This window comes from Antechinus flavipes, chromosome 2 (genome assembly GCF_016432865.1).
Source record: "Antechinus flavipes isolate AdamAnt ecotype Samford, QLD, Australia chromosome 2, AdamAnt_v2, whole genome shotgun sequence".
NCBI classification, from domain to species: domain Eukaryota; kingdom Metazoa; phylum Chordata; class Mammalia; order Dasyuromorphia; family Dasyuridae; genus Antechinus; species Antechinus flavipes.
In genome coordinates, this window is record NC_067399.1 from 524,189,393 (window position 1) to 524,206,058 (window position 16,666).

The following is a 16,666-nucleotide window of genomic DNA, read 5'->3' on the forward strand; positions in this document are numbered from 1 at the left end:
CTAGGTTGTAAGAAAGAAAGATAAAACATTTAGAGTTTTTGCTAGCTCTGAACCAGGTCATTTGGGAAACCAGAAAGAAAGCAGAGGAAAAATAGTAAAGAAACTAGAAAGTAATTATTAAGTAGAAAAAAATTGGGAGCATTAGTAGCTAGAATTTGCTGTAAATACATACGGATAACATGTGCATAGTGAATAACATTTGCATAATAAATGTGCATAACATGATCTCTCTGTCTCTAATATTATTTTTAAGTTTTCTGATTTTAGCAATGCTAGGTCTATAGTCAATGTACCCAGAAATACAGGCGGAAGGAAACAAATATAATGAGCTAGAATCATAATTTTTTTAACCTGAGATGTGTGAATTTAAAAAATTGATAACTGTATTTCAGTATAATTGGTTTCCTTTTTTATCTTGTAACTTTATGCATTTGAAAATATTCCTCTAAGAAGTTGTCCATAGGCTTCCCTGGACTGCCAGTGGGGATCATGACACATAACAGGTTAAAAACTCCTGATTTAGATGGTTGATTGATTCACCACCTTCCTAAAGTGGATCTGATTCAAGGGAAGATCTATCCTCTGTTTTCCTCAACAAAGATCTCAGTGCATCCAAATCCTGTATCATGTCCTGAGATTAACTTGGCTTTAGAGCCTATTGAAGATTCACGTAACTGTCTGATGGGTACAAAGGTAGTGATTCTCTTAGCTATGGAACTAAATCTTTTAGGCATAACCATGGGTCAACTAAGATCCCTAGAAACCCAGAGCAGACTCCTTGAAGGGATCAGATCATTCATCACCCAACTCTAAAGAAAGTGGACTGGCCTTGGGAATCTAATGAACTAATTAGTCATTAAGCTTTCTCTTTTTACTTTACTATGTAGTTGGAGAACATAAATTATGGTGATAATATTAAAGAATCATCCCCAAGGAGATAGCTTAATTCTTCTCAGGTTTTTCTTCTTCTTTTCTTTTATAGCTCTTAACATGTCCTGTTTTATGGGATTTCCAAAAGAGCTTCCAATGCTTCTAAGAAAATACTGGCATACTTTCAAAAAATTTAATTAATAGATTCTAGATTGTAACAGAATATTAACATAACACCTGGTAGAATTAGCCTTGAAGCCAGGAAGACCTTAGATTGAGCCTCACATCCCACACATATTGTGTGTTTCTGAGCAAGTGGACTCACCCCCCAATGCTCTGGACACTGTCTAAGTTGCAGAGAAGGTGCCAAATTGTATGTGCAGAAGGAATTTCTTCCCCTCAGAACTCCCCCTACGAGTGCAATTGCAGGTTTAGTTATTATCCCTCTCCTATTTGGGAGAAATGATTCCTAGAAGGTCAGAAGTGTTCGGTGACTAGAACAAAACTATCAGGGATCTGGCAGCTTAGTGTCCTATCAGGACAGTGACTGAGTCAGGCTTTTCTTAAAGTCCAAATGGTCTTTCATTCAATTTCCCCCAAACATACAGTTTGAAATAAACACTTCTGAACAATCAAAGATCTTTGTAAAATGTCAAGATCTTAATGCTTCTTTCATGAGCTCTTCAAACAATGATTTGAAAATGTGTTATTCAAGGCAAATGAATTAAATATAAAGGTCATATCTCTTTTGCTATAATAAAAAAGTACCTGTGTTTCTATATTAATTGTCACTTTCTTATGTCATCAGTGGCTCTGGCTCCAGCCTTCTGGGAATTTCCTTTCTTAGCCATCGTTTGTCTTTCTTCAAACTTGAACCCCAGGGGCACTTCATTCTCAAGACTGACTTCAGAAATTAGCCAAATGAAACTCCTAACTGTTCGGGCACATTGTAGATCCCTTTCTCCCCCATGTGATCCTAGTTAATCAGATGAACTCTTTGCAGAATATTGCTGAGCCCCTTTTAGGAAATCCCCACCTGTGTCCAGACCTTCCATCTCCAGACCCCTGCTATAGTTGCTTAACAAACATTAGCCTGACTTCTGAGAAGTGTCCAGGTGTGAAGGCAATGGGTTTTGATGAATGCTAGGATGAGTCTGGGTGGGGCTGGAGATTGTAGGAGTGGGACACATTAGCAGGGGACAAATAATCTGTCTTAACACAGAGATACCTAACCATCTGAAAGGACAATTGAGCTTTCTGAGGGCAAGAACTCCCCAGGAAAGAGAAGTGTTTCAGGAGGCACTTAGCAGGGACTCTCACTCTGAGGCACTGAGAATATCATTGCCCAAAATGGTGTTCAGCGGACTGGGATGTACAAGTAGTTCAACAGCATGAAGAATGACAAAGTTCACTCCTGGGAAACACAGAAGATATGTCCCTTCCTCTTGTCCTCCCCAGATGTGCCAGGAGGACAAAGCGACACACAGAAAGGAAATCACTTACTGGCTTAATTCAGGAGCTAATTTAAGCAAAATAGCAGCATTATATGGATCTTAGAATGTAAGTTACTTGAGGGCAGGGACTTCTTTGCCTTTTGGTGTCTTCGGTGCTTAGCACAGTGTCTGGTACATAGTAAGTGCTTAATAAGTATTTATCCATTCACTTTTAGAGCTTAAGCATACTGATTCAAAGGACCCTTCTATCAGCTCACATCACAGGATAACAATCATTCTTGCTATTTAGGGTCAGTGATATTTGGTAAAATACTTGAATTAAATTTTTGTATATATAAAAGACATATAATATAAATACATTATAATTATAATTCTAAAATAAATATAGTATAAAGGGATATCAAGGATAAAGCACAGAAAAGGTTTGGAGACTATTTCCTAAAAATAAGCTTAATTTTGCAACTTTCTACAAATAGGAAGGGGTAGCAAAAACTAAAACTTTCCACAGAAAGGAGTGAGGAAATGACTGCATTAGAGGAAGAACTGGAAGTCCTGGCTGGTCCCTGCAGTGTGATTCATTGTTGACAGCTTCAGCAATTGATTTCTTCAGAGTAGTACTGTCTTAAGGGTACTTCTTTTTTTCAACTGTCACATGTATCTTAGGTTTTAAAACAGATAAGCTTTATTCTGCAGAAACTCCCTAACCTCCTGTGTCTGAGTAACTTAACAATTTGCATTACTGTGTGGTATAGTTGAAGACTGTCAGTTCTATATTTTAGTTCTGTAATTTAATATAAGTCCCTTAACCTCTCTGAGCCTCTGTAAAAAAAAAAATTAAAAGGGGGTGGAAGCTGAACTAAATGATACATAAGATCTCTTGTAGCTTTAAAATAATACATCTATAATGGCTATGTGCAGGATAGACACAGTATAGAAGAAGACAGAGAAAGTAAGAAGAGGGTAGTTTTAAAACAAATTGTAATTCATACATTCTTTGTCTTTCTTCTTTTTGCACATCATCAAAAAGCTGCTTTGTAAGGTCTTCCATTTTATCTGTGAAGAGAGAAATGATGTTCAAAAAAATACCAAATACCTAGTAATCATGTATCAATACATCAAGGATTTTTAATTTCCCTGAAATGGGAATTCTTTCCACTAAAGCAGATTATATCACATTTATAATTTAAACTTAGAGAAGGTACAAATTTGGAGAGTTTAATTGATTAGCCCAAAGCCACACAATGCAAATCACAAGAGGGAATGGACCCCAGGACTTCCTGATTCAAAGTCCAGCACTATGTCACACTACCTCTCTGATAATTATATAAATTAGTATTGGCCCTAGAGTCAAGAGGACTCATCTTTCTAATTCAAGTCTGGCCTCAGGCATGTACTAAATGTATGATCCTGGGCAAGTCACTTAACTTGTTTGCTTCAGTTACCTCATTACAGGATTACATTACATGAAGGAAATGAAGATCGCTCCAGTATCTTTGCCAAGGAAACCCCAAATGAAAAATAACTGAACAATAAACTTTAGACCATAAAGATAGGAAAAAATGCTGGTGGTGTTATTAAATAGTTCTTATTTGAGGGACCTTATAAGGGGGAGGAGGTTTGTCTATGTTTGTTTCTGTCTCACTCCCCTCCCTTCCCTCTCCCCACTCCCTGTCTTTAATAGAGACATGCTAATTTGGAAACTAGTTTTAAGAGGTTTTTAAAATTTCCTTCTTCCATTTCATCTTATAGAAGATATACAAAATTATCCCACCTAAACACTGTGCTATCAGATTGTGCTTGCGATTTTTCAGGTTGCTTCTTCACTGCCACACTGATGATTTTATTGTCTTGTATGAAATGGGGTGAAAGAAAATCCCACCAGGCAGTCTAAGAGAAATTCAATGCTATATAAGGTAATGTTATAAATCTTTCCTCTCTGATCTGCCTCATACAGTAGGCCTCTGACCATAGTCAAGTCCATAATCAGTAAATAGAATGACCCCAATAACAGAGCTTGGGGCTGGGAGAGAATTGGGGTTTATGGCAGAAGTAAATCTGGAACAACCTTTCTAAATGTCTATTTATTCAACCATATCTGATTGACCAAAAGAAAATGACATGTGTGAAAAGCTATTGTGAAAAGTGATATTTACAGCCCAATAAGTGCACCTTCTATTTTTCCCCTGCTTTTATGTAGCACACTCAGAAAATTACATGAAAATAGGGCAAAGAATTAAAGTCTTTTCCTTAGGATCAACAGTCATGATGCTGTTTGCTAGTGTTCCTCCATGATTCCAGTATTTATGTCTTCTATCCTGTCTTTGCCCATCTCCCAACTTCTCAGTCCTAACCATGGGACCTCCTTCCCTTCTACTTTTATTGCTGGACCTCCACTTATTTCCCCCTATATTAACTAAACTATGTACTATGGTATTTTCCATATCTCCTGATCAATAGCTAGACCCTTCGCTATCAATTCTCCTATCTGTCCTGCCATACCCCAAGTTCTAGCATGTTTGAAAAGCTCTCATGTTACGACGAGGTCAATGATTCAGAAGAGCTGACCAGTTTTATCCAGGCTATATTCCATTCGCCAGATCTGTACTTCCAATGTCAATGAACTGAAAACCGAGGGATGTATATAATCAATAATAATCGAGGTGCTGACTCCTGTTTTGGTTCCACACAAGCGGTATTCAATAAATGTTAGCTGAATTTAATTTATTCCCAATCTGATGATAAAGTGGCTTAAATGTAATGCCTTAGAATAGTGGTTTCAAAGTAAGGGCTGGGGACCCTTAGGAGGACTTCACCCCATGGGATAAATGAGCAACCAAGAAGCATGTGGGAAGATCCTGTGATCCTGCGTTCTCCATTATAGACCATGTTGTCTCCAACAGAACTTCGCTTAATCTTATCCCCCAACTTTCTCTTCTTTCTACTTAGGTTCTTGTAATGTTCTTCTCTAAAATGTAATCTTCTCTGGGAGCAGGTTTCTTGGGGGGGCTTCTGGAGGCAGCCTTCATTTCAGTTCAGTGTAATAATCATCCCAAATGCAGCCAGGGATTAAAGTCCAAATTCTTTATTATTTCTTTCCAAGTCATGTCTCCTTTCCCGGGCCTGGTTAGCTTTCTTAGAGGCCTATCTCCCTCCTTGGTTCCGAGAGCTTGAGCTCCTGCCGCCAGTCCTTTGTGTTCTCTGCCTCCACCAGCTTCTTGAGGTCCTCCTGAATGTGTCTTGGTTTCTGTGGGGGAGGCAGGAGGACCGCCACCACGGTCTTCCCTAGTTCTCCCCAGCTGCCTTCTCTGGCTTCTGAATCTCCCCAACCGAATCCTGGCTGAGGCTCCGAGCTTACATATGCTCTCTTAAAGGTGTGAATCTTGTGGAACTATAGTAAGTACTAAGTACAGGTACTGAACTAGAGAACTGTTAAGCACCCTGCTAAATAACCATTGTCTTTATCAATTCCACTGACTCAGCACCTTGTTTCAAGTTCTGGCCCATAACAGGTTCTATAAACTCTCAACCTTCCTTCCTATTTCTGCACTAATGTTGGACCCTCAGGGCAGTTATAACTCAACCACCACCCCTATTTCCCCCCCAGGTAACCAAAAAGGAGTATCCAGAGAAGGCAGTTAGTAGATTATAAATATAGTTTTTAACAGTTCAGAAACACCCCACCCCATCCCACCCCATTCTCTAGTCAATCAGCTGAACATAGTCAAGTAAGCTTCTTGTTGCACAAGGTTCACTTTTGCCATAAACCACAATTCTGTTCCACTCCTAAGCTTTTTTTTTTCTTTCTTTTTTAAAATCCAACTATTTTATGTCCCCTTATATTACCTTTCATCTCCTCAGTCTTTTCTTGAAGCTTCTTTTCTATTTTCTCTTTTTGCATTTCCAATTCTTTGTTGTATGTCTGAAGATTTGCCAATTTCTTTAAAAAAAAAAAGGGGAAGAAAAATTCTGTGATTAACTGGCATTACCCTAATAAAAAGAAGGTAGAAAAATTAGTTTTTGGATGTGCATCATATCTTTTTTTTTTTTTTATAGCGCTATACCTTTTCTTCCCTGAAATAAATGCTTTGGAATCTGTTCTGGAGTTAGGAATCCAGAGCTAGAAGGAACCTTGAGATCACCTACATTTTGTTGATGAAAATACTGCGCCCAAGAGAAGTTAAGTGACATGTGTAAGGTCATACAGGTAGGTAGGTAGGAAGTGTGAGAAGTGGGTTTAATGCTGGGTCCTCAGTCACCACTTCCCTTTCCATCATACTGCGGCTATGGGTCACTCCCTGTCCTAGCTTTGGGTAAGACCCATCAAGGATGGGAGCAGGAATCTCAAGGCTCCTTGGGGCTCAGCAAGATTTTTTTTTTTTTTAATATATTACGTGTGGGGCTGCTAGGTGATGCAATGTATAAAGAATAAGCCCCATTATCAGGAGGATCTGAATTCCAATCTGACCTCAACTGTGTGATCCTGGGGCAAGTCATTTAACCCTGATTGCCTCTAAACATATTGCATGAATTTTTCTATGGTCAGGCTAAAATCCTCAGTGGACTTATTTATTAGATTGCAAAATGACCTACAATTCATAATATGAAACTGATAGGCTTATGACCATGCAGGAATTTCTATTGTTTTATGTTCTTTCACCTATAAGGGTCATTGCCTGTTGTTATTCTCAATTCTTATAGCTGATGGCTCTCAGAATATAATTTAAATTAATTACAATTCTAGATTCTAATTAGACTATAAGGTCTTCTGTAAAATTGGTACAGTCATTTTATGGCTAAAACGTCCGTACCTTTTGACCCAGTGCTTCCATTACTGGGTTTATACCTCCAGAATTAGGCCATAGTATAGCCCCAATGAAAAGGAATAATTTGTATTTTTAAAAATTAATGATTAATTTATTTTAGCTAATTTAAATAATATTTATGGTGGCTACAACAATGTAAATGGAAAGGACAACTACACACATAAATTGAAAGTGAATGTTGCAAAATTATAAAGAAGCATGACTTGAAAGAAGAGATAATAGGAGGTATGCTCCTAATGCTCTTCTTTGCAATGGTGGGAGGGCCTGCTGGATCTAACCACTATTAGCCAGAGCTCTGAGAAATGCAGAAGACACAAATAATGTGAGAAGCAGTCAGTGCTTTTTCTGCACATCCCAAAGTTTGAAAGAGACTTTCAGGATCTGTATTTGTACAGCAGACAGTGGAAATGACCCTCCTTTCTAGCCCAGTGGGCATGGGGATAACAGATCACCTCCGAGAGTGAATCTACTCAAGGATCTTTTGGAGGCAGTTCATAGGAATATAGGGTTTTCAGAGACAGAAAGGACTTTCCTGAGTCTCTTTCCAACTACTGCTCTCTTCCTTCTGACCTGCGTCTTACTCCCTTTCACCCCATTATCCTTAGAAACTATTTTTTCCTTAAATCAGGGGAAATAATGGCAAAAATAGGATTTGCTTGATAGAAACATGCTTTTGAGGAAAACAGTTCATCTCTTCCCCATATGGTATCACAACTGAATTCTTAAGTAGGAAAAAAAAAAAAAAGATCACAAACTTTACCTCTTCCATAACTTCCTTATGCTTCTTTCCTTTCTCTTCACATGTTCGCTTTTGAAAGGCCAATTTTTCAAGCTCTGATTCAAGTTTCTGAATCTTCTCCATATCACTGGCATGAGTGGTGGCCAGGCTGGTTAATTTCTCCACTAATCCATGATTTTCTTTGTTCTAAAGAAGGGGAAAAAACGATTGTTTAAAACTAATGAAGGCTTTGTATTTCAGGGATGGGGAAGCTTCTCTTTGTCCTATAACAAGCCTTCCAAGTTCATCGGGCTTTACATTTCCTAATCTCTTCTTTCCACCAGAATAGTGGGCAAATGCGTATGGAAAAGGGAACTTACCTGATCTTCTAGTTTTTTTTGCAAACGTTGTACCCTGTAAGAAAGCTGGATGTTCAGGACAAATCGTCGGATGTTCTGGAATCTGCGTCTGGCCAGCCAGGCTCGGGCGTACTTCTGAAGGATTATAGCTTTGTGCTCTTTCAACATCTTGAAAAATAAGATGTTAGACATTCTCACAACAGTCCAGAGACGGGCTCAGTAAGGACTTCAGAACTCAGAACCTGAACTCCCGGAGAACAGGGACTGTTTCATTTTTATCTTTATTCCCTCAGCACCTAACATGCCCAGCACATGATAGATGGTTAATAAATGCTTGCTGACTGATTTATGATTTTATAGAGAGGAAGCAGCAACTACTAGTATATTTAAACGATGAAATTACAAAATGCAATCTCCCAACAGGGTCCTACTAACATCAAAGCTACTTGAATAGTTAACACAAAAGATCGATCTTGACCTTTCTGAAATATTTCCTGTGCATAAGTGAAATTGGTAGCAAGACAGCAAAAATAAATCTCTTTGACTATCATGGCCCCTGGTTGTACCTTTTGATATTTCTTCCTTGCTAGGAATCCCCGGGTATACGCCTGTATCGTTATGGTGGCCACGCGAATGAGCTGGTAAAGGTTTCGAACCAGATAGCCTCGACAATGCTTCTGAAGAATGATGGCTGCCCATGCTTCTTTCAAGGCTGTGGCAGAGATAGCTTTCCTTGATTAAAAAGAATATAAGGTTAATTTGTTTACCACATAATGTCTGCTTCTGCTGGACTACTTTATATTTATAAAACACAAGTTTTTCTTACCAAAAAAAAAAAAAAAAGACACCCTCGGGCAGTGAGGTGGTGCAGTAGATGGAGCCCCAGCCCTGAAGTCAGGAGGACCCGAGTTCAAATCTGACCTCAGACACTCAACACTTATTAGCTGTGTGACCCTGGGCAGTCACTTAACCCCAGTTGCCTGGGGGGGGGGATAAACAAAATGACACCTTGTTTTAATGGTACAATTATTTTCATCAATAGCCCCTCCACAAAATCAATAGCCGCACCCCTCCTTTTTGTGGGGGAAGTGATCAGTTCTATGATTGCAATGATACAGAAAACTCTGAGTGAGAAAACTCTACCTATGCAGGTCAGCACTTCCTCCATAACTTAAGTTTTAGGGAGCCGTCTAGGTCATTAAAAGGTTAAATTACTTGCCCAAGTCTGAAGCTAAATCTATGTTAGTCTTCCTAATTCTGAGACTTACTCTCTATTCAGTATGCCAAGCTCTTAAACTTTACCTTACAACAAAGAATAACACTTAAGTAAAACTAACCCACACGATAACACACACTCACACTCACACTCTCCTCTCCTCTCCTCTCTCTCTCTCTTCCTCTCCTTCTCCCTCTCCATCCTGCTCTCCTCCCCTCTCTCTCCTCCCCGCTCTCTGCCTCTCTCTGTCTGTCTTTCTCTGTCTATATCTCTCTCTTCCTAGTCCAATAATCAATGTTACTGATAATAGTCCTGAATTATCAACAAAAGGTTTGTAACATGCTTAGAATGGGAAGTGCCCAATACATTTTTAAAGGTTTCCATGAAAGATGGGCTTACACAAACCGTCCGTGCTGAGACTAGTCACCTTCACTTCTATGGAACAGCACATCCCCCGATGAAGTTTGTATATGTTCTGAATACTGTATAAGTGTGTACACCAATGCATACATGCACACATGAATGCGGGCAGGCTCACACACACACATTTTAATGAATCCAAGAGCATACACAGTGGCTTTATTGAAGCACATTCATAAGTACAGTGGATATTTACATTGATCTTTTTACTTTGATCCCAAGCTTACTTCTAATGACTCAATCAGAAGCCACTATCAGAGACTAAACATACATATACCCATAGACACATGCACTCACATAATGAAGATAATGTTTTTTCAATCATTCAGTCAGCAAGCATTTATTAAGTATGTCTGGCACTTTGCTGAATGTGGGAGACACAAAGAAAGGCAAACAGCCTCTGTTCTCAAGGAACTCAAAGTTTAATGTGACGATGTAAATAACTAAATATATACATGAGGTGTCTGCATACGTACACACACATTTGTACATGCACAAACAAGTGTGTTCATATACATACAAATACACATGAATGCACAGGATACACAGAAAAGTCATCTCTACCATATATACCCTTTGCATGTTCACATATGTATCGTTATTTATACATACATATGTGATCCTTGGAATATAATTTCAAAGGGGGAGGCACTAGCAGCTGATGATGACTAGGGAGCGAACCAGAAATTTGAAGAGGATGAGATGAGGGGAGAGAATGTTCCAGGCACAGGGTATATCCAGTTCAAATTCAGGGTGATGAGAGAGAGAGAGAAGAGAGAGACAGAGAGAGAGACAGAGAGAGAGAGAGAGAGAGAGAGAGAGAGAGAGAGAGAGAGAGAGAGAGAGAGAGAGAGAGAGAGAGAGGAGAGAGAGAGACAGAGACAGACATAGAGAGAGAGAAAGAGAAAGGAGAGAAAGAAAGAGAGAGAGAGTGTGAGTGTGTGTGTTGGTTGTACCTAAGGAACAGCAAGTACAGCAGATCCTGGATTGCAGAGTGAGGAAATGGAAGCATCAGAAGGCAGAAAACATGGGAAGGGGCCAGGTTATGAAAGCTTTAAATACCAAACACAGGGTTTTGTATTTGATCCTGGAGATAGGAGGAAGCCAATGGATTTTACTGAATGAGTGGAGGGGGAAGTGACATGGTCAAAGCTACTCTTTAGAAAAATGATCTCGGCAGCTTTGTAGTATGGAGAAACCGGAGGCAGGAAGGTCTATTAGGAAGCTATTGCAATAGTCCAGAAATGAGATGATGAGGGCTTGAATTCGGGAAAGGTTGTGTAAGCACAGAGGACATATTTAAGGGATGATGTAAAGGGAGATACAATGAGATTTGGCAGTGGGATCATATGTGGGTTGAGGGAGCATGGGGAGTTGATGATGAAAACAGGTTTTGCACTTATGACTTGGTAGCAAGAGGGAAGTGAAGAAGAGAGGAAGGTCTGGGGGGAATTACGTATTAGTTATGTTGAGTTTGAGATGCCTATGGGACATTTCATTTGAGATATGAAAATATGCATAGTTGTTGATACAGGATTATAATACCAAGGAGAGACTAAAGCTAGGTAGATAAGTCAGAGTTGTGGGAATCATCCTATACATATGTTAACTGAATCTGTGGGAACTTATGAGGTTACCACATGAGATCACTACATGAAATTATATAGGGCAAAAGGAGAAGAGGACCTTAATAATGTGCTATCCCTTTTCACTAATGAATTATGCTCCTGATACCTTAAGGGGTTGCTGAGGAGTAGAGAAATCAATTTATCCTTCATTTGTCCTTCCAGCATCTCTAAGAGGCAACCAAAATAGGTAAAATACTAGCTTATGGCCACATCACTTACCTTCTCAGAATCTGTTTTCTCACCTATAAAATGGGACTAATTAACAAAAAGCACTTTGAAAATCTTAAAGCACTATAGAAAAGAAAGCTATTAATTGTAGTAAGATGCTTTTTCATTACCCTGATAAAATCTAAGAATGTGCTGTTCACTTATGAAGATTATTGATTGCAGTCCTAACAATTTACTTAATTTATTTATTTTAATCTTTGATGGAAATCTTTAAAAATGTATCACACTTCCCGTCATTGTTTAAAACTTTTCTTGATGACTCAGGACTATGGTCACTAACATTATTTACAGTATTGTGCTGAAATACTGTATGTGATGCCCCTCAGGGGTTACTGAAGGAGAGGATTCAATTTGCTCTCAGGGAACTTCCCAAGACTGTTACACTGTTCTTATGAAAATGATCATCACATGCTAAGTTGAGAGCTCTAACAGCCTTTAGAAGGAAGCAAATGGTCATTTTATGGATAGGGAAATTGAGATCCAGAGAAATTAAATAACCTTATGTTCATAGGTCTAGACTTGAAAGCGCTTTCAATGATTATCCAGTACAAATCATTCCGTCTCAGAAATGAGTACACTGAGGGCTAAGGAACTTAGTTGAGTTGCTCAAGATCACATGGGAAGTAAGTGGAAGAGCCTGAATTTGAACTTAGGTCCTCTAAGACCACATACAGTCTTTTCACTGCAAGATAATGATTCAAATTTTCTACCTATTAATATTTATTTTTATCTTTTCCCTCAATGGCAAAGATCACTTTTCAGTGTGATGGCTAATAAGCCCCCTCAAATCTGCTTCAAATCTGCTTCTGACAAGGAGAGACTGTCTTTTTGTCTCTTATCTCTTTTCACCCTCCTGGAGAATCACATCTTGCATCCTAACTGTGAGTCTATCCCAAAGCTCTTGCCATATGCTATGGCCTCTAGTTATATAGTCTATTTCATAGTGACCCCATTAGCTTCCATGAATTTAATTGTCAACATATTACTCCTGGATCTATATATTTCTCTTTATCACCCAACTGTCCACTGGACATTTTGAACTGGACGTTCCACAAACATCTCAAACATAACATGTTCAAAATAGAACTTCTTTTCTCTTCAAACCTAATCTCCATCCAAAATTCCCCATTTCTTTTGAGGGCACCTGCATCATTCCACAACCTCACAGTCATCATAAATTCCCCTCTTTTCTTCCACATATACCATTATTTGGCAAGTCTTGTCACTTCTCTTTCTATAAAAGCTCTTGCATCCACTGTCCTTCTCTGTTCACATGGCCACTTCTATAGAACAGGTTCTCATCACTATGATTACTGTAATAGCTAATGGAATTCCCTGCCTCATCTTTCCCTTCTTTAATCTATCCACTACTCAGCTGCCAAAGTGATTTCTCTCCAAACACATATCTAACCATATCACCATCCCACTCAAGAAATTTCTATGATTTTCTTTTAGATCTTCTAAAAAGTCAAATGCAAATGTTTCTGTTGGGTATTTAAAACTCTTCTGAAGCTGTATCCAACTTACTTTTCCAAGCTTATTATACATTACTTTCTTTCATGACTTTTCAGACAAAATAGCTCAACACTCATGATACCTCATTTCCCATATCTCCATGCCTTTGCACAAGCTGTCTCTCATGCATTCCCTCCTCACCCCAGTCTTTTAGAATTCTTGGTTTCCTTCAAAGCTCAGCTTAAATGCTATTTCCTGATCCTCCAACTGTCAATGTTCCAACCCTCCCCAGATTTCCTTTATTTATGTATTCAGATTTATATGGATACATGTTCTTTCTGCCAACAGAAAACAAGTTATTTGAAATGCTACTTCACCTTTGTCTTTATTTACAGCATGTAAGAGAGTATCTGGCACATGACAGGCAATTAATAAATGTTTGTTGATTGAATTATTATTTTCCTTTGTATCCCCCCAATCTATCATAACACCTTATATACAGCAGATACTTAACAAATATTTTTTGATTGAATTGAATTCCAGGTAATAGATCCAAAGTTCTCAAACTTATGAATATAAATTAATATTTATAATTTCATTACCCCATTAATTTATCTTCATTTAAAAAATCACTCACTATACTATTAAGAGGAAGAGACAACATAAATGTCACCAAAGAAAACCCAAATTTAAGAGGATAGAGCAATTCCTCTAGGATTACATATTAAAATAGTGGTCAAATCAGAATGAAAAGTCAGAAACTCAGCCTTCTCACTCCTCTAATTAACTCCCAGAATCCTTCATTTCTTCTCTACTTGTATGTGTAAGCACCTATACTATATATACCACCCTATTCCCATTATGTACATCAATCTAATACCTTACAGTTTGCTGTCCACGAAAGTATTGCTGTATTGTCACAGCAGCTTTTCTCTGCCGGAGAAATTTCTTTCTCTGGAGCCAGCCTCGGATGTGCTTTTGTATTATAATACATCCTTGCCTCAGTTTATCCAACCGGAGCTTTTCTAAATAGGCCACCTGTCCTGCTCTGAAGAAAATTTTTGTTTTACCAAACTGATATTGGTTAGAGTCCTAGAAGAGAAAACAGTATACTTAATCAGACATGTTCTTTCCCAGATTTAATATAAGCAGATTTTCCACAATATATGTGAGACACCTGAAATCTTGGGGAAGAGATTATGGTCATACAATAAGTATGGTTACCAGCACTTCTGAAAGAAATGGGAATAGTTAACTAATAACAGTTAATGGAGAAGAAGAAAGAGAATTCAAGTATCTAAAAGGTCGTTAAATAGAAGAGGGGTTTTGGACACAAATACCAGGAATAATAGGAAACACAAAGTGAAAGGTAAATCCAAATATTGCCTTTCACCCACATTGTGAATTATGTGACTGTGCAGGTTTGAGGGGAAAAGTCCAGGAATTCTATGGAGGTTTTAAGTGCAAAGTTTTCTCTTGGAGGAGGGACCAACTCTAGAATGGACCTTTAAGAATTGAAGACTTCCTAGGTCTGTGGGTAGATAGAGCTTGTCAAAGAAAGGGTTATTGTTTAAATTTTTTTTCCTATCCTGAATATTTTTTTCATGCTGAGGGACTTCAGGCCTATGGTTGTAATCTCTGTTGGGAGGACAGGGAGACTCACTGGAAAGAAGAGTTTCTTTACTTTGGGATTGGGAGGACTTTAAAGCTTAAATTGTCCAATAAGTTTAGAGGAATTTATATTCTCTAAAGAAAGCAGAGATATAATGAAAAGAGTAAGAGGGGGACTGCTTGCCATCTAGGGGAGGGGGTGGAGGGAGGGAGGGGGAAAAATCGGAAAAGAAACGAGTGCAAGGAATAATGTTGTCATTATAAAGTAATCATTAAATTTAAAAAAAAAAGAGTAAGAGGGATAGCTGGACCATTTATGAAGTGGAGAATGAGTCTTCTGCATCTTTTTTTTTTTTTTTTTTTTGGTCAGGTTAAATAAAGCCTGTCCTCTATTTGATGTTTTATTAGCCAAAGTACTTGCTCTATAACTTAGCCAGGCCCTTTTCCTTTTGTTGTACAGTCCTAGAATCCTTTCTAGGAGTATCAGCACAAACCAGAGAGTAATGAGAAGCTCCCACGCTTTTATCTGGGATATATAAATCTAGAGCTTCGGTTCTGGGTCACAGATTATACTCCAATCACCACCGCAATTTATTGCCCCCCTATCTTTCTAGCTATAGCTCAGACTACTTTCTACATACTCTAATTTTTTGCTAAATGGTACATTTTGCCCTTTCCTACCTTCATTCTTTTGCTCAAACTATATTCCCTATGCTTGCAGCCCTCCCTTCATTCCATTCATTTGTTGAATTTCTACACTTTTTTTTTAAATACCCATTTTACACATCACCTCCTCCTCTTTCTCCCCCACCCCTCAGAAGTCTTGGGTTTGAATTCTACCACAAGCACTTAATAGCTATGCTTTCCTAGGTGACTCACTTAACCTCTCAGTCTCAGTTTCTTCATCTGTAAAATAGGAAGAATAGTACCTTCTTCACAAGGATCAATGAGTTAACATGTACAATGCTCTGCAAATTTTAAAACATTACATAAATGCTTGTCCCTATTATTATACACTCTTTATATACTGTTTTGTATCCACTGGTATATGTATCATAGTCCTTTAGTGAACTGTGAACTCCATGAGGGTAGAAACCCTGTCAGTCTCCTAAAATTTACATCCTGAAGTCACAGTACTAAGGTGGAGGGACTTTACAGATTATTTTTCCTGGACTACTCCTTTTATAGATAATCAGCTTCTCAGTGCTTTATATCCAGAAACTGATTAAAAAATGTTGAACTGAATTATGTAAGAAAGAAAAAGTGACCTATAGTAAGGAGGTACAGACTAACCTGGATTAATCTGTGTAAAACCACCTTGCAAACCTCCTTCTTATCACTAAAGGCAAGTTCCTGCTGAGTCATGAGAATTCCGTAGCGGCTATAAAACTCAATGTACGTCCACCTGGGGAAAAAAGATTCAAATTCAGCAAATGACAGTATGCTTAGGGTGCAGTGCTCTTTTCACATGCCCTAGAACGCTTTCTGCCACTGCCTCTGCTGGCCCTCTGAGTGACAGCAGCAGTGAGGAGGGCTGAGGGTTATCCTGGGGCTGGTGGTACAGAGCCAAGTAGCATCCTCCCACTCCATTATCCTGCATCCTTCTCATCAGCCACCAAGAGCTCTTTTAGTTTGCCACTGCCAGGTCTCCCTCCCGTGGAACTTTTCCCTTGCCACCTCCATATAAACTTCTCTCTCTCAGCCGTTGTGGAGTTTGGGACCCAGCAACTGTAAATATGCCCAACAAGTGGGAAGCCTATTTCCCTTACAGCCCACTTTTGCCCTAGGCTAAAGCCTTTTCCCAGGGCAGGAAGAAAGGGCTTAGGAGGTTTTCACCTGCACTTCCAGAGGATGTGTGCTCAGGATAAATGCTGCCCCTGTCAG

At 38.7% G+C, this 16,666-nt stretch overlaps 1 protein-coding gene across 1 annotated transcript in view; it reads right to left on the reverse strand.

The window, feature by feature from the left end:
- MYO5C (myosin VC) overlaps positions 1-16,666 on the reverse strand; it is a 132,114-nt gene that overhangs the window by 38,769 nt on the left and 76,679 nt on the right. Inside the window, exons 18-24 of the mRNA XM_051980669.1 lie at positions 16,076-16,187; positions 14,052-14,263; positions 8,791-8,956; positions 8,246-8,392; positions 7,908-8,072; positions 6,168-6,261; positions 3,314-3,377 (exon numbers count right to left, since the gene is read on the reverse strand). Of these exons, the coding sequence (XP_051836629.1) occupies positions 3,314-3,377; positions 6,168-6,261; positions 7,908-8,072; positions 8,246-8,392; positions 8,791-8,956; positions 14,052-14,263; positions 16,076-16,187 (960 nt within the window). The remainder of the gene's footprint in view (positions 1-3,313; positions 3,378-6,167; positions 6,262-7,907; positions 8,073-8,245; positions 8,393-8,790; positions 8,957-14,051; positions 14,264-16,075; positions 16,188-16,666) is intronic.